Raw genomic sequence first — 22,169 nt, 5'->3', positions numbered from 1 at the left:
GGCACATGGCAGCCCCTCCTGGTGTTTGCCGGAAAAGGCGCCCAAAGGACTCTTAGACCATGAGAAACAAAATTCTCTGGTCTTATGAGACAAAAATGTATGTCTTTGAAGTGAATGCCAGGCGTTATGTTTGGAGAAACCAGGGAACTGCTCATCGCCAGGCCAATACCATCCCTACAGTGAAGCATGCTGGTGGCAGCATCATGCTGTGCATCATTTCAGCAGCAGGAACTGGAAGAGTAGTCAGGATAGAGGGAAAGATGACTGCAGCAATGTACATAGACATCCTGGATGAAAAGCTGCTCTAGAGCGCTCTTGACCTCAGACCGGGGCGACGGTTCATCTTTCAGCTAATGACCCTTAGCACACAGCCAAGATATCAAAGGAGTGGCTTCAGAACAACTCGGTGAATATCCTTGAGTGGCCCAGCCAGCCAGGTACTGCAAAGACTCTTTGGGCGGGCAAATATGTTGACTCATGGGCTGCATTGAGTTAACAAAATTGTCCGGGTGGCCAAAACATATATTAAACACACACACACTATTCTATGATTATAATTTTCCTTGAATTATTTGTCTAATTTTATGTGTAAAAGTGTTATTCTATCAGCTGTATGTTCTCATATCCCTTTTTTCAGGAGCACATTAAACATCAGACCACATCAATCTATGTCATTTAATTCTACAGGTTTTTTTTGTTTGTTTTTTACTAAATAAGACATCCAACTTGCAAGTCATGTTGCCAGTTTGTATGTTAAAAGTTGAAATACTTAGAAAGCAACTGGCGGGCCGGATTCAAACACTTGATGTACCACATGTGGCCCCTGGGCCATAGTTTACCCATCCCTCACAAAGCGGAATGGGCAAAACTGGACAAAGATAGGTGTGCCAAGCTGGTGGCGTCATATTCAAAAGGCTGAGAATTGACCTGAGGCTGGAATTGCGGCCAAAGGTGCATCAGCAAAATATTGGGCAAAGGCTGTGAATACTTACAGTGAAGAAAATAAGTATTTGAACACCCTGCTATTTTGCTATTTCTCCCACTTAGAAATCATGGAGGGGTCTGAAATTTTCATCGTAGGTGCATGTCCACTGTGAGAGAGATAAACTAAAAAGAAAAATCCAGAAATCACAATGCATGATTTTTTAACAATTTATTTGTGTGATACAGCTGCAAATAAGTATTTGAACACCTGAGAAAATGAATGTTAATATTTGGTACAGTAGCCTTTGTTTGCTATTACAGAGGTCAAACGTTTCCTGTAGTTTTTCACCAGGTTTGCACACACTGCAGGAGGGATCTTGGCCCACTCCTCCACACAGATCTTCTCTAGATCAGTCAGGTTTCTGGGCTGTCGCTGAAAAACACGGAGTTTGAGCTCCCTCCAAAGATTTTCGATTGGGTTCAGGTCTGGAGACTGGCTGGGCCATGCTAGAACCTTGATATGCTTCTTACGGAGCCACTCCTTGGTTTTCCTGGCTGTGTGCTTCGGGTCGTTGTCGTGTTGGAAGACCCAGCCACGACCCATCTTCAATGCTCTGACAGAGGGAAGGAGGTTGTTCCCCAAAATCTCACAATACACGGCCCCAGTCATCCTCTCTTTAATGCAGTGCACTCGTCCTGTCCCATGTGCAGAAAAACACCCCCAAAGCATGATGCTACCACCCCCATGCTTCACAGTAGGGATGGTGTTCTTCGGATTGTACTCTTCATTCTTCTTCCTCCAAACACGCTTATTGGAATTATGACCAAAAAGTTCTATTTTGGTCTCATCTGACCATAAAACTTTCTCCCATGACTCCTCTGTATCATCCAAATGGTCATATGCAAACTTAAGACGGGCCTTGACATGTGCTGGTTTAAGCAGGGGAACCTTTCGTGCCATGCATGATTTCACATCATGACGTCTTAGTGTATTACCTACAGTAACCTTGGAAACGGTGGTCCCAGCTCTTTTCAGGTCATTGACCAAGTCCTGTCGTGTAGTTCTGGGCTGATTCCTCACCTTTCTTAGAATCATTGAGACCCCACGAGGTGATATCTTGCATGGGGCTCCACTCCGATTGAGATTGACCGTCATGTTTAGCTTCTTCCATTTTCTAATGATAGCTCCAACAGTGGACCTTTTTTCACCAAGCTGCTTGGTAATTGCTCCGTAGCCCTTTCCAGCCTTGTGGAGGTGTACAATTTTGTCTCTGGTGTCTTTGGACAGCTCTTTGGTCTTCGCCATGTTACAAGTTAAAGTCTTACTGATTGTATGGGGTGGACAGGTGTCTTTATGCAGCTAACGACCTCAAACAGGTGCATCTGATTCAGGATGATACATGGAGTGCAGGTGGACTTCTAATGGGCAGACTAACAGGTCTTTCAGGGTCAGAATTGTAGATGATACACAGGTGTTCAAATACTTATTTGCAGCTGTATCACACAAATAAATTGTTAAAAAATCATGCATTGTGATTTCTGGATTTTTCTTTTTAGTTTATCTCTCTCACAGTGGACATGCACCTACGATGAAAATTTCAGACCCCTCCATGATTTCTAAGTGGGAGAAATAGCAAAATAGCAGGGTGTTCAAATACTTATTTTCTTCACTGTATGTTCATGTCATTTTTCACTTTTTTTATTTTTCAGAAATTGGCAACAATTTCCCCAAGAAAAATCACTTTGCCATTATGGGGGCGTTGTGTGTAGATTTTTTTATTTTTTTTTAGGTGAAGCGCTGTGAGTACTTTTCGGATGCACGTATATACTTTCCCTTTGGTAGCTTGTTTTCTCGTGAGGCCAGGCTGTGTTTGATATATGATTAATTGTGTGTCTGTCTCCTTTTCTAGGTATGGCGGCTAATAACAAACTTCTTATTTTTTGGTCCAGTGGGCTTCAATTTCCTCTTCAATATGATTTTTTTGTATCCTTTGAATAAAAAAACAACAACACATAATGCATTTACAGAGACAGTGAGAAAATAAGTATTTGATCCCATGTTATGTACATTACAAAGATATGACCGGTGTCATCATTTTTAATGGTGGGTTTATTGCAGGGGTGGGCAAACATTTTGACTCGTGGCCCGCATTGATTTAACAAAATTGATGGGGGGGGCAGACTAGATATTTTACAATTAACAGTCCACCTGGAATTATTGTATCTGTAAAAGTGCTATATGTGCTTGTGTCCCTTTTTTCAGGAGCACTTTGTAAACAGCAGACCACATCAAATAACAAAATTGATAAAACAGCTACTTGATGCCACCATGATGCTACCATGATGCCAGGTTGTATGTTAAGTTTAAATGAAATACTTTAGAAAGAACGTGTGGGCCGTATTCAAACACTTGGCGGGCCGGATGTGGCCCCCGGGCCGTAGTTTGTTCACCTCTGGTTTATTGGAACAGAGACAGAATGGAAAAATAATCCAATAAAATAACACATTTGCAGCATTGTTGCCTTTTTATGGCGCTTTGGTTTCCTGAGAAGATGCAGGACGTTTGGGCGGCATCGTAGGCGCATCCTTAAAGATGACTACAGCAAAAACAACCACACAAGTGAACTGTGCGTCTCGTGTGCCTTTCCGTGTCCCAAGAACCAGACATGAATGCACAGTTCACATATTTAACTTTGAAAATTGACTACAGGAGGTCCAAAGTGGTTTTCAGCCCGGATGTGGAAAGCTGGACCAGCTCAACACCCTTGCAAGGGTACTGGAGGGTACATGGGAGCTTGCTCAACCGGCCTACGTGTGGACTTTGTGGACTTGGAAAAGCCAGTCGACCGTGTCCATTGTGGAGGGTGCTCTGGGACGACGGGATTGGTGGCATGCTATTACATGCCAGCAGTTTCCGGTGGACCTTCATCGTTTACTGGGACGGTTTGCATCTGAGTGTGAAGCTTCTGGAACGAGACTCCACCTCCAAATCCGAGGCCATGGTTCTCATTTAGAAAAGGGTGGAGTGCTCGCTCCGGTTTGGGAATGAGGTCCTGTTTCAGGTGAAGGATTTCAAGGATCTCGGGGTCTTGTTCACGAGTGAGGGAAGGTGGGACCGTGAGGTCGATCGGCGAATCAACGCAGCGTCTGCAGTAATGCGGCCACTTAAAACTTAAAACATCATCCCGATGGGTAGTCACTGTTCATTCAAGTCAGATAACACACCACCATATATGTTTTATATTTTATTCTGACATGCAGGTCATTGTAAAGCTCTCAGAAATGTCTACTTCCTTAACTTTTTTTCCAGATACAGATACTGTCGTATGTTGGAGGAGGGTTCCTTCAGAGGGCGGACAGGTGACTTTGTCTTCATGTTTATCTTTGGTGGATTTCTGATGACTGTATCCTTTACATGAAATGTTGCTTCTTACTGACCGTGCTTCTTACTGACCGACGTCGACTGTAATTTAGTCATAATGTTTTGCATGTTACAGTGTATATACTCCATTTCCATAACTGACCTGTATATTAACCAAGCTACAGTAATATTATTATTGTGGCACTCAAGCCACTCCCTAATGCAGGGGTTCCCAAACATTACCAACTCAGGGCCCACTTGAAAATCTAAAAAATGTCTGCGGCCCACCTTTGTCCTAAAAACAGTACATAGATGAAATGCTGCGTTCTCAGAGCAATTAACTTAATAATCATAATTATTAATATTTTATTATTTAAATATTTTTGTCATTTATAGTGATATTATTATATTATGAATGATATTTTATTATCATTAATTATATTTCATATACCTAATAAAATTATTATTGTTATATTATTATTTTATTATTAGTCTAATATTATAAATGATCATAAAAATATTTAAAAAATTAAAATTTATTATTATTCAGGATTCAAGATTCAGGATTGAAATGAAAGCAGGGGAATAAAGGAAGCCCAAACTTTCAATCTAATTCTCATACTTTTCATAACTGCATTCAACACTGGCATGATGACCAGAGAGCTACATTCCAATCATAAACTGTATAAGGTTCCTAAAATATTGTGGCAGGTCAATAACACTCAATAGGTTATTACTTAGGCCTATAAATATTTGTTTTAATTGTGCAAAAAATATTTTACAATAAAAAATAATTTTAAAAATAATATTTGCAAAAATGAATCGTATTTTTAATGACCTCTCATGGCCCACCTGCAGTACCACCACAGCCCACCAGGGGGCCGCAGCCCACACTGGGAATCACTGCTTTACATGAAATGTTGCTTCTTACTGACAGACATCTACTGTAATTTAGTCATAATGTTTTGCATGTTACAGTGAGTGAGACCAAAAACTGAAAAAAAGTGATTAAGTTTAAAGTTTAAGATTACACTGCAATTTTGGAGGGGAATTTTGCCCATTAACTCACATTTATTTTCCTTTTCTGTGCATTATAACGTGAGAAGACGAGTTAGTACGAGCTAGCTAACAATGCACCTCATTGGGACACAGCTGTGTTGATGCTTAAGCCCTAACAAAAAACTTTACAAAAAAAATGCCAACAATGTTCCATTTCCATAACTGACCTGTATATTAACCAAGCGATATTATTATTGTCGCAGCTAACACGAAGTACTATAATTCTGGGAGGAATAACACACCGCCTCGCTATAGGCGTACCTCAAGCTACTCCTTAATGGTTTGAAAAGTTAAAGCTAGGTTACAAATCATGCCTCACACGTGTATTGTTGACGGTTGTGGCGATAAGCCGAAACGTTGGTCAACTTTGATATTCCATACGCTACCAACAAAACAACAGGACCGACTGACACCTTGGATACAGCGGCTCTCAACCTAGACCAGATGACATCGCTATAAGACCCCGCAAGATGCTTGTTCGTTCTGAGCTGGGGTTTTGTTTTGTTTAGTTTAGTTTTTTTGTGTTTTTGTTTTTTTTTTTTTAGATTATTTCATCAAGTTTGTGAACCACTGGCCTGGGGGAAGGAGGCGGAAATAGCGTTAGTTCCGATCAGTCGGTCGCTGAAATTAATGCGCCTTGGAAAGATGTTACGGTAATGTTGTAAAATACTGTAAAAAGATACTGTAAATATTACATGTTCGCATCAATGTACTTGTTTTTGCATGATCACAGCATGTATATAAAATGATAAAACATTGTCGGAGGGTTTTTTTTTAGGGCTTTGTCGTCGAAATAATGTCTCCCACTGATTTGTTAGCTAGCTCATATTAACTTGTTTTGTGGCGTTATAATGCACAGAAAAGGGATGTTGAAGGATTGTGAGTGATGGGCAAAATTCCCCAAAAAGTGCAGTCCCAAAATCTAGAATTGAATAGGTGTCAGCAAAGTAAATATTGACATTAAAAAAATAAACGTAGCGATGATGTTGTAGAGGCTAGAATGTTGTCTACAATCCAAACTTGTCTTGACCGGATTTCTGTCCGCAGTAACCATGGTCTACCAGATGATGAATGTATGTCCAGGTTCTTTAACAGGATTTCAGATATTTGGAGTATTTGTGAGTCTGGTGTTCCTGGGTCAGGCGTTCACCATCATGTTGGTCTACGTGTGGAGTCGACGAAATCCAAATGTCCGTATGAATTTCTTCGGCCTTTTGAATTTCCAGGCACCCTTTCTGCCCTGGGTGCTGATGGGATTTTCACTTCTGCTGGGCAATTCCATCATCGTTGATCTTCTAGGTATCTCCAACCATCTTCTGCATGTGCGTTAAGAGATTGTGTCACTCTGAAATAGTTTAAAGGTCTTTTTGCCTTCCAGGTATCGCCGTTGGTCACGTGTACTTCTTCTTGGAAGACGTCTTCCCCAACCAGCCAGGTGGTGGGAGGTGGCTGAAGACCCCATCCATCTTGTGAGTAAACAACTCTCAGATCATCACAAAGGAGCGGTTTTGCCACGCCTTTTGAAATCGAGCGTTTTGAGCCATCCCAAACGTTTTCAGGACTCACTTCCAAATACACAAACCTCATTATCTGAAATGTTGTCATTGTTTAACACCAGAATACAACATTCTAACTACATTTACAGGTCAGAAAAGTGGAAGCAGCATAAAAGGTCCCCTTTAAGACATGGAGATAAAGATTGGTCACCTTCAAAACAACAGAATGCTAAGTGTAAATTATTGTTTTAAACTGGTTTCTTCATGAGCGTTAAGGTTTTTTGAGAAGCTGCTTGATTCGATATGTGGCCGCTGCCCCCAGCGGTAAATATATCGCTTTGAAAAGATGTTTATGTAACACACAGAATGCGTTTACACTGTCCTTTCAAGCCAAATGCTTCCAGTGAAGGTGTTCCTTTTGAAGCAATCACCAGTGAACCAAGAACCCAACTCAAGGTGGCCATCTATCCGTCTCTTGTTCACTGTCAAGTCAAGTTTATTTATATAGCCCTTAATCACAAAAGAGCCTCAAAGGGCTTAACAAGCAGGCAACAGTAGATAGCAGTAGATGATAGACAATAGACGACATCCCTGATCTGAACTCCCATCAAGGCAAGGAAAAACTCAAATCCCATTAGGGAAAAAGAAACCTTGAGAAGGGACCATGTCGGAAAAGGGTGGAGTGCTCCCTCCAGGTTGGGAATGAGGTCCTGCCCCAGGTGGAGGAGTTTAAGTATCTCGGGGTCTTGTTCACGAGTGAGGAGTGTGAGGACGAAAGACTGATCGGTGCAGCCTCGGCAGTAATGCGGTCGCTATACCGGACCGTCGTGGTGAAAAGAGAGTTGAGCTGGAGAGCAAAGCTCTCAATTTACCGGTCGATCTACGTTCCCACCCATACCTATGGTCATGAGCTTTGGGTCATGACCGAAAGAAAGAGATCACGGATACAAGCGGCTGAAATGAGTTTCCTTCGTAGGGTAGCTGGACTCACCCTAAGAGATAGGATGAGGAGCTCAGTCATCCGGGAGGGGCTCAGAGTAGAGCCGCTTCTCCTTCACATCGAGAGGAGTCAGTTGAGGTGGCTCGGGCATCTAGTCCGGATGCCACCCGGACGCCTCCCTAGTGAGGTGTTCCGGGCATGCCCAGCCGGGAAAAGGCCCCGGGGCAGACCTAGGACACGCTGGAGGGATTATGTCTCACAGCTGGCCTGGGAACGCCTTGGTGTCCTCCCGGTGGAGCTGGAGGAGGTGGCCGGGGATCGGGAAGTCTGGGCTTCCCTACTAAGACTGCTGCCCCCGCGACCCGGACCCGGATAAGCGGAGGAAAATGGATGGATGGATGGATGGATGGAGAAGGGACCGCAGATGGCGGAATCCCCCTTCTAGGATGACCAGGCTGCAATGGATTTGCTTCGTTCATTGTTGTCTTTAAACCTTCTTCTTTTGGAAAAGAAAATAAATGTAGAGTACCACTCTGATACCGTAAACATCGAGCAGCAACACAACATTTTAGCATGACTACTGTTTTGATCAAAAATGTACTGAACCAAGCGCTGACGTCATTTCCAGAAATGAGGCTGAGCTGCCAGGTCATGGGTGGCTGCCTTGAACTACTGTATACATTTTTTTTTTTTTGCTTTCAAAAATCAAAGATAATGTAGAACATAGTTTCAAACAATACATAACATATTTAAGCAAAGTTGATTCACCCTGTCCGGGACCCTGTTTGATTTCATTGTTTCAGAGAGCGTCGACCGATCACACTTTGTTCCACAGTCCTTGAAAGTATCATGGTGGTGTGTGTGTGTGTGCTAACATTTTCCCCTGCAGCACAGAGATTTAAAAAAAAAAAGGTCCACTGATTTTATAGGAGTGCGTCGTAAAATCTGTTAAAGCGAGTAGCTTTAAGACTGAGTCTTATGATTCATTTGAATCTTTGCTTTGTGTGTCACCAGAAAGATGCTGTTTGACACTCCTGACCACGATGCCAATTACAACCCGTTGCCAGAGGATCGTCCAGGAGGGTTTGCTTGGGGGGACGGACAGCAACTTGGAGGTTAAATCTGTGGTTGGAATAATTTGCTGAGCTCTTCCAAAGATGTTCCACCAGAGAGATGAAGTGATGATTTTTATTCCTGAGCGGACGAGTCAAAACAAGTAGACCTCACCTGGAGAATACATTTATATTATATTTTGGTTTTGCTTTGTTGTGGTGGACTGAAATTATTGACAAACTATCTGCAGTCATCCTTTCCAAGCCTCAAAACGTTTACTTTTGCTCTGATGAACTGTCTGGAGAATCATATGACCTTCTTTTAAAACGTGTCAACGATGAATAATATTTTGACTGTAAGATGGATTAAAAACCTTCACAGTTTTCCAAGTGTGTGAACTGTCAGTAAAATGGACAGCTTCTGCTTGAATCCTGGACACATTCCCCCGTGTTGTGTTGTTGTGATGGGATCGCACTGATGTACCAAACCTGTTTACACATTTTCTCCAAACAAAAGACATCCAAACCTACGCAATGATGTCAATTTTGAGAAGCATTCATATTGGAACCTCGGTTGTCGCCTCAACACTGTAGGGACGCCAAAGCACGCATTTGGTATATGCCAGTCAATGCGTTTCAATGCCGAACACCTCTGACTCCTCGTATTGCAGCCTGTAGCGAGCGTCTCCCGCCCACGTTCCTCCACGCTGGGATAGCATTCTAAAATTTCATTAACTATATAATTTGAAGGACAAACAGTTTTCGAGCTGCAAGATGGGGTCATCACTCAGACAGCAGATAATGTAGCCAACGCTGGAAGTCACATAACCCAAAAAATGGTCGAATTCATCCGACTATGATCAGCGGTGGAAGCATACCAACTACCCTCATGTCCTCCTTCACTACGTCCATAAACCTCTTCCTCTGGTCTTCCTCTACGCCTCCTACCTGGCAGCTCTAAACGCAGCATCCTTCTACCAATATATTCACTGTCTCTCCTCTGGACATGTCCCAACCATCTCAGTCTGGACTCTCTGACTTTATCTACAAGGTCTCTATCATGTAATGTCCCTCTTGATGTACTCGTTCCTGATCCTATCCATCCTGGTCACTCCCAATGAGAACCTCAGCACCCTCATCTCTGCTACCTCCAGTTCTGCTTCCTGTCTTTTCCTCAGTGGCACTGTCTCTAGGCCTTTCCTTTCATTTTAGCTGAAAATCTTCTATCTATAACAGTTATGGTATATCAAATGTACATATCCACAAACAGTACAGTATATATACAATATACAGTACACAAGCTATTCCATGTTGGTAATAATTTCATAAAACAAAACAGTAAAAGCCCAAAATCAGCACAAATATAATTCCTCTGCCACTAAAAGTCACTCAAGAAGCATCTTCATGTACTCTTATCCAGCAGTAAAATTATGGACATCGTCACTTCTTTACTTTCATACCAACAGCATCCATGTACTCTTAGTACATGCACAATAAAGCTCCATTTAAATTTCTCCTTTTCTAGCAAAACATCCCTTTTACGGTAGCTTTTAAGAGGCTACAATCAAAGTGATATTCTCAGTGTAGGTTTTATAACACATCTTTCACATAAAAATAACTATTAAAAAAACTATTTAACAAAAATACTTATTAGAAATGAATATTTCACAGTATTCCTAAAGTCTTAATTATATAATGTATACAGAAAATACATATTTTCTACATTTTCATTTAATGTATTAATTGTAATTAATTGTGATATTTGTATTGTATATTTTTATTCAAGGGGCCATATTATGCTAATTTCCGGCCGTTTGTATTGAGTTGTGGACTCCTATAAGAGCATCTACACACGATAACCCACACAGAAAGCCTTCTAGATCTTCCAGAATATGAACCTATCGGCCACTCCGCTGTGATTGGTCCCATTCAGTTTGTACAGCTAACAGCTTGTACCCGGGCATGCCCATATAGGGAAGTCCCACTCACTGTGACATCACAGTGAGTCAGTGTTACAAAAAACTCAAACTGAGTGATCAGGGCCATCCCAAACTTCATTCATTCATTTTCTACCGCTTTTTCCTCACAAGGGTCGCGGGGGATGCTGGAGCCTATCCCAGCTGTCTATGGGCGAGAGGCGGGGTACACCCTGGACTGGTCGCCAGCCAATCACAAGGCACATATAGACAAACAACCATTCACACTCACATTCATACCTATGGCCAAACTTATTTCAGTTATTTCAGGGCTAAATTCCAAATGTGCAAACCTCTTATCTGAAAATTTGGCATTGTTTACCACGAGAATACAACATTTTAACTACATTTATAGGTCAGAAAAGTGGAAAAAAGTTAAAAAAAAAAGTTTTGTCTTACATTAAACGTTTTTGCTCTTTTTTCAACTTCTACTCTCACTTTCTTTGTTTAAAATGTGCCGCGGGCATATTCATTTCTAATAAGTAATTATATAATATATAATATTGTGTAATGTTTTTATACAACATATATACAATGTTGCACTTGTATTTGTAAGTATAAAGACATGTTTGTAAACAAACTTCACCTTGCAAGTATAAAGACATCTTCTGTACGTGTAAGTGTAAGGAGGTGTTTTCATATAGCAAAGTTGCAGTTGCTGTATGACGTCATGACTGCAGTGCAACTTCCGGTCCATATTGGTGCTGCAGCAGTGACGTACCAGGCAAACAGGCTGGTTTATTCTTCGACGACCTGCTCGACTAAGGCAACGCCATTCTTTCCTCCTCCACGCTTTGCAGCACATTAAGAGGTAGGAATCGTGACTTTTGTACACAAAGCCTCATTTCTGTTACTTTGAACATTTCATTGACTTGCAGTGTCTGTTCAGCGCTAGCTTGGTGGCTAACCTAACTGTAGCTAGCAGCTGTTTGACGGGCTTCAGTGTTTATTCTCCATTCTATTTAGTCACACCCATCATCATGTATGTGTATATATGTATGTGTATGCGTGCATATGTGTTATGCGACATGTATTACACAGCATCAGGTACAATGAATGAAAACATTTTATCGTAGTCATGTATTATTGCCAATATTTAAGCAAGCAATCGCTGTTATTGAGTTATTAAGTTATTGAGCGCATTTAATAAGTACCTGACACTGTGGATAATATGTAGTGTATTTGATGAAAACGTCATAGACGGATGGAATGTTGGAAGGTATTCTGCATGATCATGTCGGCCATTTCGGATCGGGATCCGCCCAGTGTCCTTGCATTGCTACATTTGGCAAGGCTTTTTTTTTTTAAAGCGTATACACGGACTCTTGCATATCGACCTTCTTCAACCAGAAGGGTTCTGCTGTATCGTTTTTAATAGAAAGTGTCGTTGATGGAGTACAAATCAAAATATATGGGCGTCATTCCTTGACCGTTATTCGGCCGAAGGGCAGTTCTAGGATCCGACCATTAGGGGCGCTACAGTCGTCTGTCACAATGCCCAGCATCAAGTACCTTTCATTACACTATTTAACATGTCGTCGATAGTCAATAAATTACTAATGCGCTGAAAATAGTTGGTAAAACAAAAGCCATATATTTTAAATCACACCACAAATTGATCTATAACCACATCAAAGGATTAGTCCTACCCTTTTCCCATTTTTTTCTTCTATTGAATTGATTTTTATTGGCTCTTTAGTTAGATTAGGGACCTGAGTCACAGGTCAAACAATTAGGGTTGGGCAATATGGACCTTAGCATATATCATAGTATTTTTGGGATGAATCACGATATGACAATATAAAACAATATAAAATTGTATGTGTATAAAATACACTCTCCAATTGTGAAGCACATGTATTTATTGCTAACAAACTGGCTAACATTCCTAATGGGATGTCAGCCTCTACACATATTGCTACTAAATATTCAACAAACTGTAATGCCTGTACTTGTGATGAAGGAAGATGTAGTCACCCATGCAATTCCAACCGAATAAGTACATATTTTTATGACACTCTTGTTTACACAGTTAGATGTCAAACAGCGCTTTTATCTATTTATTTATGGCTGTACATTAAAAGCGAACATTCTAAAAAGATAAATTGCTGTTTATCAACTCCTATAAAGTTGGCGGCACAAACCAGAAGTCTTTACATGCACTGGCAGTGGGCAAAATTGCTGTTTATTATTATTTATTAAATCCTAAATAAATAGTTAGCGACACTTAAATAGTTAGCGACACAAACCTGAAGTGTTTCTATGCTCTCGGAAGTGCGACCAACCACAGCAGAGTGGCCGTGCCTGGAATGAATTAATACAGACCGTTTTTGCAGGAACCACAACATCCAAAGATATACTGCTGAATAGGTGCAGATTCTGGAAGAACTAGAACGCTTTCTGTGTCGGTTATCGGTATGTAGCTACTCTATAGGAGTCCACAACTTTAAAGCGGGGAAGATATACTTATCTAGCCCGAGTCACGCACGCAACCACACAAGCATGCTAAAGTAAGCTAACCCCGCTCGCTTCCAATCACTCTCCAAGGTGCCACCAACATTTGCCAGTGTTTATCACCATTACATCCTGTTTAGTTGGAAGGAGGCGGTTTAGTGTTTATGTGTTTATAGTGAGGGAAAAAAGGGCCGGGATCAGCAGATTGGCAAGACAAAAAAAATCGAATCAGATCAGAAGCCAAAAAAGAGATTGGCAAGAGATTGGCTGATACCGATCACATGGATTAAGTGTAAATGTTTCCATTTAGTTATGATGAGTGCTATCGGCTAGGGGCACCATATGCGAGGGAAGTAAGGACAATAACAGGAAAATAGGTCATTGTGATGTTTTTTTCATGGGTCCAGAATATCTGGATTGGCCACATGATCTAAAAAAAGGAACCATCAAATCCCCTTCATTTGGGTAAAAACCTATTTGACCAATAAATCTGAACCTTGGAGGATGAGATGCCTTCTTGAAAGAGGCTTTCAATGTGTTAGTACACGAGGGTACTCTCAAATATAAACAAAAGCTTTAGAAAATTGCTGTCCAAACTACTACAATCAGTTTCATTGGTCTTTTATTTTTATTTTTTCTACATTTTAACAACAAATGAAACGCACAAAGGGTTACACAGCAGACCTGATTTGAGCCTCTTACTAAAAATAAAGGGCACGGCAGTATTTCTGTAGCAGTATCATTTGAGGTAGTTATTAAAATGAATAATCTACCAAGGAAAAGAGGACAGTCAGACCTTTGCAGCAGTAGATATCTGTGGAGAAGTTGGTTTCATAGAAGAGGCAATGGGGCTAAGCGGTGCTAGTGTATTAATAATTGTGCATGCAATGTAGTCTTTCATTTCTAACAGGCTCTTTTACAAACACACACACACTTATTGAAAATAAATGTCTGGACATGTACATGTACAAATTTTATAGTACTCAACATGCATTTAGTAATTATTGTTTTTAATGTAGCTATTAATCAGCATTCCACGTATTACACACAAGCTCACAATGAGATTCCATTTCAATTGAAATTCTCCCATTTCTTTGAAATTATATTTATTTTCAGTAAGTATTGCTTGAATTTGGTAACTTGTTTTTAACAGAGATACCCTCCAATGCCAATGTGTGGCATGCCAACAGTGACCGGCAGTAGCATGCCTGTTGGTTGGTGTTGTAACGGTAATAGAGTTAGGATGAGCCACTACACATCATGCGTGCAAGGCTTTAGATAACGCTGAGTTGCTGCCCGCGTAAGCGCTATCAGCTACATCAGCCTGACAGGCAGTGGCTTTTTAGGGTATGCGTATCTGAAACTGTTCAATGTGGCCTCAACAGGCAGACCCAGGCGTTTTTTCAGACCCACGTTACATATAACATATTATACACGCTATGTATGCATTAGTTCTTTATACATGGGAGAGGTTTCTTTGCATGGGCATGTGAAAAGAAACAAGGGCTTAAACCTGTTTAGTTGATAAAATTCCTTATATATTTTTTTTTACTAATGTACGATTTTTGAAAACTTTTAGTTCAATAAGTACTTTCTTCCAATATGGCTGATTAAACAGCAGCCTACCAGAAAAGTTGTCACCGCCATTTTCATCCTCCTCCTTCTGCACTAAAACCATCGTCATCTTCTTCAGTGTGGGAATCCAACAGCCTGACAATTCTGTCACCACACACCCCGCCAGTCTCTCTCCCGCATTGATAGTGGACCTCCCGATTATCGCACCATTCTGCCAAGATCCATCGGCAGACACAAGCAAAAGCATCACGTGCACTTCCACACGTTTTCCATGATGAGGGCACGCACATGAAGCGAAGCAAAAGCACACGAGGTGTCATGAGACCAAAATGCAACCATACATTAGCTGCAACATCGTAAAAGCTGCAGGGTTCAAAGTGTGAGGATTAAAGTATCACCTTATACACTGCAAATACCCATAGAGCCCTTTACTGCAATATTTACGGTATTTACTTGGGATGTCCCAATCAGCGTCTTTTCCTTTTGATCTGATTTTAAGTCCCAATAAGATACTTTGACATTGTTATTATAGGTTATGGAATTGAACGTTTTTTAAAAGGGATGCTCCAGGGGGAAAAAAATTGTTGGTATTGTAATCATTGAAGCAGGAAGTTATTGGTATTAGTTTGGGAAAAAATAAAGGTAACATTGTGCATCCCTAGAATTGAAATGGTAATGTTCAGCCCAAGGAAAGCCACTGAATATAAAACATCTTTGATCCAAAGAAATGTGATGACTTTGTTGACACTTTTTGGCCAGCTGCACCGCTGACCACACTAGTTCCACCATGCTCATTCATCTATTCTTCGCCTTGCTTTTGTCTTCCAATTTGCACAGCCAGGCAGATGTTAAAGGTCAACTGTTGCTGGAATTTGCTGAACTTGCTTTTCGCAGTCTGGTTATAATGTGATGATAAATGTGGGGCGGGGCGGTAGTGGTTCAGGAGTTAGAAGAGCGGGTTGCCCTACAACCACGGTGTGTCACCCACGCTGCACTGGTTGCAGAGGCCGGCATGTTTACGACTACACATGTAAGTTACATGTTAGGTTACTAATAAATGCAATATTTTCATAGTTGGAGCATAGAAAACCTGTTTATTCTAAATATGAAACATTTTTACCGTTATTAGAGCCCATTAGACATGAAATAACACCCCATACTCACCTTTACATGTGTATTACCCAGTATATTGGATATAATCAGGCATTGGGAGTTGCCTGGGTTGCTGTTATGATGATTGTGAGATAAATTATTATAAAATAATTAAAGCCTGGTGTTAGTGATCAAGTCTGGTGTGTGTTACTAGTGACACTTAGTGGCCAGTGCAGGCGACAGTGGGGTGTTGCCTGAAACTATTTGTAATTTAGTTCATTTCAAGCATTTTTCTGCTTGATATGCACAATTTAGGTAAGATTACGTAACATTTGCTTAAGTATGCATTTTTGGGGGAATAACAGGCCACAGTCAACCACGAAACAGTGATCATTTATTAATGAATTTTTTGAAAAAAAAAAAGCAATAGAGTGATGTTTGAGGCGTGATGTAGCGAGGGATGACTAACAGGTTTGGTGTAAATAGCTTTGGGTGGGTAGAAAGGTGCTTTGTGATTCCAACAGGCGACTGTTCTTTAATGGCTATTTTAAACATAAGCCCCTTTTTGACCAGCTTTTGTGTCCAGGTGTTTATTTTCTTGGGTGAAATCATTCCTGGTCGGTGTTGTTTGGTTTGTGTTTCCACTGCACTGCAAAGTTTGAATTTTTAGGCAATCAGAATATTTGGGGGGAATTACTGAAGCGGCAATAATTCGGTAAAAACAGTAAAAAAAAAAAAAAAAGCTGCACGTTGTCACCGGGCACTGTAAAACCTTCCTTACATTAAAGCTGTAAAATACAACAAGGTGAAAATATGCATACAGAGTCACGTACACACAACCACACAAGCTAACCCCTGCTAGCTTCCATTCACCCTCTGTAAGGGGAGATTGAGCCAACGTTTGCCAGTGTTTATCACCAATTCAACCTGTTTAGGTCATGAAGGGATTGTTCAGTGTTTATAATGATTTTGTGCCACTATTGAGCGGTCTGCCAGGTTAATACTTCCACACACGAACGTTCCTTCTCCTCACCAAGACAGCATTTCATTCATCTTAAATATCCGCCGAGACACGCTGTCACCAACTCTGCTAGTTTACATTCATCATTTGTAGCGGTATAAGTTATTTTCTGATCATGGGAAGAATCTATACTGGTATATAAAAAATATCACCCAACCCTAATGTGCATCAGTGAATTTTGGAAATATTTTTGAAAGCTAATTTATCGGGTTGTAACTAGACCTCACATTGAAACATGATCATTCATTCTTGCTCAGAGAAAAGCCTTGTGGGAACAGGGCAGCTATACGTCTATAAGACTGTGAACTATGGCATCTCTGCTGTGAATGATAATACATGAACGTGTCATAAGGAAGTGACAGTGGTTGAAGTGGGGTTGGAACAGCACATTAAGTGCTTTTATACACACTATAAACCTTTATAAACTTGCACTCTTGTGTTGATTTTGAGTAAATAAAAGCACCCAGTCACTGTACTTTAAAGAGTTGCTGAATGAGGAAAACGAGAGAGAAGGAAGAGTAGAAAAGGTGTCTACTGTGGACCAGGAAGTAGCAAAGATAAAGATGGTATACCTGTGACGGTGTGGAAGTGTTTAAGGAGAGGTAGCAGTAGAGTTCCTGACTGGGTTGTTCAATAGGATCTTAGGTGGTGAGAAGATGCCTCAGGAATGAAGGGGAAGTGTGTTGGTGCCCATTTTTAAGAACAAGGGTGATGTGCAACTAAGTTGTGTCAACTACAGAGGTATAAAACTAATGAGCCATACAATGAAGTTATGGGAAAGAGTAGTTGAAGCTCGACTAAGGACAGCATTTGTGAGCAGCCATATGGTTTCATGCCAAAAAAAGCGTAATATTAGCCATAGCAAGACTGAGTATATGTGTGTGAATGAGAGGGACCCATGTGGAAGAGTGAGGTTACAGGGAGAAGAGATACAGAAGGTGGAGAATTTTAAGTACTTGGGGTCAACAGTTCAGAACAATGGAGATTGTGAAAAGGAGGTGAAGAAGCTTGTGCAGGCAGGATGGAACGGGTGGAGGAAAGTGTCAGGCGTGATGTGTGATAGAAGAGCTTCAGCTAAAATGAAAGGAAAGGTATTAAAAAATGTGGTGAGACCAGCCATGTTGTTTGGTCTAGAGACAGTGCCACTGAGTGAGGAAAAGACAGGAAGCAGAACTGGAGGTAGCATAGATGAGGATGGTTTACATTGGGAGTGACCAGGATGGATAGGATCAGGAACGAATCCATCAGAGGGACATTACATGATAGAGGCCTTGGAGATAAGAGAGTCAGAGAGTCAGAGAGGCCAGACTGAGATGGTTGGGACATGTCCAGAGGAGAGATAGCGAATATAGTGGTAGAAGGATGCTGCGTTTAGAGCACCCAGTCACTATAGGCAATACCACGACTTTTTTTAATGAATGTGTGTTGTGTTTTTCAAAGAAAATGGAAACTGCAGGAGTTAAAGTTCTGGAGACGGCTGAGGACATCCAGGAGCGCCGGCAGCAGGTCCTGGACCGCTACAGGCGCTTCAAGGACCTGTCCATTATGCGACGTCAGAAGCTGGAAGACTCTTACCGCTTCCAGTTCTTCCGCCGTGATGCCGATGAGCTGGAAAAGTGGATCCAGGAGAAGTTGCAAATTGCCTCTGACGAGAACTACAAGGACCCCTCCAACCTGCAGGTATTACTGGCTCTTAATTCATCCCATCCTTGGCACCACAAATACTCCTTGTAAGATAGAGCAGCTAAATGCTAGCCAGTGTTCTACATAATGCATTTGCTCCACACTGGCCATGCTTTCTCATTCATTTTTCATTCATGAGTTGCAATGTGAATCAACAAAGTAAACAGGAAAGGCAACTGAACACATATGGACATTGAACTTTCAAGCACTTTCCTGCATAGTCGCTAAAGTTTTACAGTGAAATATTTCCAAATGTCATGTTTTATAATGTTTTTTCATGACATTTACTGCTCTTGTGACGTTCTCCAGGGAAAGCTGCAGAAACATCAGGCCTTCGAGGCTGAAGTTCAGGCCAATGCTGGGGCCATCATCAAACTGAATGACACTGGAAGCCTGATGATCACAGAAGGCCATTTTGCTTCTGAGACCATTCGAGTAAGACACCACCGTGTATTGATCAATGTAGAATAATCTATACTGACGGGACAGGTAGACAACAACATTAAGACGACAGCATTTTTAAAGAATGCTCTTTTCACGTTACATCTTACCCAGTCCTACACGCCTTACCGGACACAACAGAGACCCATAGTTTCAAGTGTTAATATGGCTGAGTATCTTCTGGTAGGTGGGATTGGTGTGGATAACTTTCTTTTTTTGGAATGCTGTGGAACCTGAATCTTTCAGACATGTTTGGTTATGAATATGTGTGTGTATATGCAGTATGTGTATATTATATAATTCAAATTCGGTGGAGTTAACATGTGTTAATCAACCTTTTCTCGGACTAGAACCGCCTGGAGGAGCTACGCCGTCTATGGGATCTCCTGCTGCTCAGGACTAAGGAGAAGGGGATGCATCTGCTGAATGCTCAAAAACTGGTCCAGTACATCCGTGAGTGTGAAGATGCCTTGGGCTGGATCAGTGACAAGGTACCAGATGGATTTGTCAGTCTTTTACTTTTTAGTGTACGTTTGATTCCACCCATTCATCCCCCAGTTATGCACAAGTGCAGAAACACGGTGGTGTACATTTAAGTGATGGAACTTGAACTTGAAGTTTACGGTATCTTTGTGAAGAACAAAAATATTTGACCCGACTTTGAAATTTGCTGAAACTTTGCCAGCCATATTTCTAATGTCAAGTCTGTGACGGTATCCCCATCGATGTGGGTACTCCCCAGGAGGCTATAGCCACCTCAGAGGAGTTGGGACAGGACCTTGAGCATGTGGAGCTTCTGCAGAAGAAGTTTGAGGAGTTCCAGACAGACCTGGCCGCGCACGAGGAGCGAGTGAATGAAGTGAACCAGCTGGCGGCCAAGCTGAAACAAGAGGAGCATCCTGAGGTGGAACTCATCGTTTCCAAGCAGGATGAGGTAAATGCTGCCTGGCAGCGCCTGAAGGGCCTGGCTCAGCAGAGACAAGGGAAGCTGTTTGGAGCTGCTGAGGTACAGCGTTTCAACAGGTAAACAATAGTGTTCTTCAATCTTTGGTTATTCTGAAAGCACGATTGGTGTCATTATCAACCCGTCTGTTGTATTTTACCACCAGGGATGTTGACGAGACAATCAGTTGGATTAAGGAGAAGGAGCAGCTGATGGCTTCTGATGACTTTGGACGTGATCTGGCCAGTGTACAGGCTCTCCTCCGTAAGCATGAGGGTCTGGAGAGAGATTTGGATGCTCTGAAAGACAAGGCAAGAATTTCCATGTGTATTTTTTGAGATTTGAGATTAGGTCAGAGATGTATGAGTTACTTCATTTCTATTTCTTCATCAGGTCAACACACTTGGTGGTGATGCAGAGCATTTGCAGCAAACACATCCCCAAAATGCCTCCCAGATCCACCTCAAGAAAGATGAACTTGTGACCAACTGGGAGCGGATTCACAGTCTGGCCGATGAGCGCCATGGACGCCTTAATGATGCTTACCGGTACAGTGTTACCCACAGGACTGCAATCTTATCTGTGGGCTTGGGTTGCGGGGATGGGGGTCGATCAAGTCATCGTACAATTTGCATATTTAGGCCAGGGAGCTTTTTTAAACATTTAAAATATAAAAATATATAAGAACACCACCACCAACTCGTGCATGTTATCAATCATATTTTTAAAAGAACAGATGAAAAATTATGTCTGTATTACCGTATTTTCTTTACTATAAGATTCAGGCTCCAGCACCCCCCGCGACCCTCGTGAGGAACAAGTGGTTGAAAATGAATGAATGAATGAATAACATGCTGAATAGTAGGGGTGTGATCTCAGCACTGAGACCATTTGATACACATCTCGACGCACTGCCAGCGATACCATACTTTAACCATCAAAGGGTTGGCACAAGCCATGATGCCAGGTTGTGTGTTGAGTTTAAATGAAATACTTTGGAAAGAATGGGCAGGCCGTATTCAAACACTTGGCAGGCCGGATGTGACCCCCGGACCGTAGTTTAGAAGTTAAGGGTTTCTTCTCTCAATGTTTAGGCTTCAGCGTTTCACTGCAGACTTCAGGGATCTTACAAGCTGGGTGACGGAGATGAAGGCCCTCATTAACGCAGATGAACTCGCTAATGATGTCGCAGGCGCCGAGGCTCTGCTAGACCGACATCAGGAGCATAAAGTACATTCCCCTTGTGCAACATCTGCAGTCGTGTGCAACCTGAGACAATGAATGAGCGATGGTGTAATGATGTCACACAGGGAGAGATCGATGCCCACGAGGACAGCTTCAGGGCCACTGACGAGGCCGGCCGCGATTTGCTCAACACAGGACATTATGCTTCCGAGGAAGTCAAGGAAAAGGTAAAAGTCGGTACATACGTTTTTACTGAAAGGCAAATTTTGAAGACAATTGGGGTTGAACTTGGAATTGTTGAACACTCTGCGTTCACAGTCGTAACTGTTTGCGCTTACGTCCCACCGAGTAAATAAACGTATTTGATGTGTACAGCTGGGTGTCCTGACTGAAGAGAAGGAGTCTTTGTTGGAGTTGTGGGAGCTTCGCAGGCAGCAGTATGAGCAGTGTATGGACCTCCAGCTCTTCTACAGGGACACCGAGCAAGTGGACAACTGGATGAGCAAACAAGAGGTAGCTGATGATGAGCATGTTTAGTCTTTCTTTCTGTGGGAGCACACGGGTGGTCGTCCCAGTCTTTGATATAAATCACATTTAGGTATAGAGGACTGCAGTGTTAATGTATGACTGATGGTGTTTCATCATCGTTCAGGCTTTCCTTCTGAATGAAGATCTTGGCGATTCCCTGGATAGTGTGGAGGCGCTGCTGAAGAAGCATGAAGACTTTGAGAAGTCTCTCAGCGCCCAGGAAGAGAAGATCACGGTAAATTATTTTCCAATATCTTTCACTGTTCAAAGTTCAAAGTTTGTCGTGACCTCAGACGTTGCAGGATACAACTTTGACCTCTTTGTACATCCTCAGGCTTTAGATGAATTTGCAACTAAGCTCATCCAGAACAACCATTACGCCAAAGAGGATGTGGCTACCCGCAGAGATGCTGTAGGTCCCATCTTCCTCATCTAATGG

The 22,169-nt window shown here is 41.8% G+C and overlaps 2 protein-coding genes across 5 annotated transcripts in view; both read left to right on the top strand.

Moving 5' to 3' along the window:
• The window catches only part of derl2 (derlin 2), a 16,703-nt gene extending 7,487 nt beyond the window's left edge, over positions 1 to 9,216 (top strand). Inside the window, exons 3-7 of the mRNA XM_058057280.1 lie at positions 2,835 to 2,908; positions 4,235 to 4,328; positions 6,448 to 6,643; positions 6,723 to 6,813; positions 8,795 to 9,216. Coding sequence (XP_057913263.1) covers positions 2,835 to 2,908; positions 4,235 to 4,328; positions 6,448 to 6,643; positions 6,723 to 6,813; positions 8,795 to 8,900 — 561 coding nt within the window. The 3' untranslated portion in view covers positions 8,901 to 9,216. The remainder of the gene's footprint in view (positions 1 to 2,834; positions 2,909 to 4,234; positions 4,329 to 6,447; positions 6,644 to 6,722; positions 6,814 to 8,794) is intronic.
• A 2,259-nt stretch (positions 9,217 to 11,475) lies between these two features.
• The window catches only part of sptan1 (spectrin alpha, non-erythrocytic 1), a 43,553-nt gene continuing 32,859 nt past the window's right edge, over positions 11,476 to 22,169 (top strand). For all 4 annotated transcript variants that reach the window (XM_058057251.1, XM_058057250.1, XM_058057248.1 and 1 more), the window contains exons 1-12: positions 11,476 to 11,619; positions 18,391 to 18,630; positions 18,943 to 19,068; positions 19,425 to 19,565; positions 19,817 to 20,097; positions 20,184 to 20,328; positions 20,411 to 20,565; positions 21,112 to 21,247; positions 21,328 to 21,429; positions 21,578 to 21,715; positions 21,855 to 21,965; positions 22,065 to 22,142. In XM_058057251.1, the coding sequence (XP_057913234.1) occupies positions 18,394 to 18,630; positions 18,943 to 19,068; positions 19,425 to 19,565; positions 19,817 to 20,097; positions 20,184 to 20,328; positions 20,411 to 20,565; positions 21,112 to 21,247; positions 21,328 to 21,429; positions 21,578 to 21,715; positions 21,855 to 21,965; positions 22,065 to 22,142 (1,650 nt within the window). In that variant the 5' untranslated portion in view covers positions 11,476 to 11,619; positions 18,391 to 18,393. The remainder of the gene's footprint in view (positions 11,620 to 18,390; positions 18,631 to 18,942; positions 19,069 to 19,424; positions 19,566 to 19,816; positions 20,098 to 20,183; positions 20,329 to 20,410; positions 20,566 to 21,111; positions 21,248 to 21,327; positions 21,430 to 21,577; positions 21,716 to 21,854; positions 21,966 to 22,064; positions 22,143 to 22,169) is intronic.

The sequence above is a fragment of the Doryrhamphus excisus genome, chromosome 19 (assembly GCF_030265055.1).
Source record: "Doryrhamphus excisus isolate RoL2022-K1 chromosome 19, RoL_Dexc_1.0, whole genome shotgun sequence".
Taxonomy (NCBI): domain Eukaryota; kingdom Metazoa; phylum Chordata; class Actinopteri; order Syngnathiformes; family Syngnathidae; genus Doryrhamphus; species Doryrhamphus excisus.
Note: the sequence above shows the minus strand (reverse complement) of the source record. Positions and strands in the feature narration are given on the sequence as shown.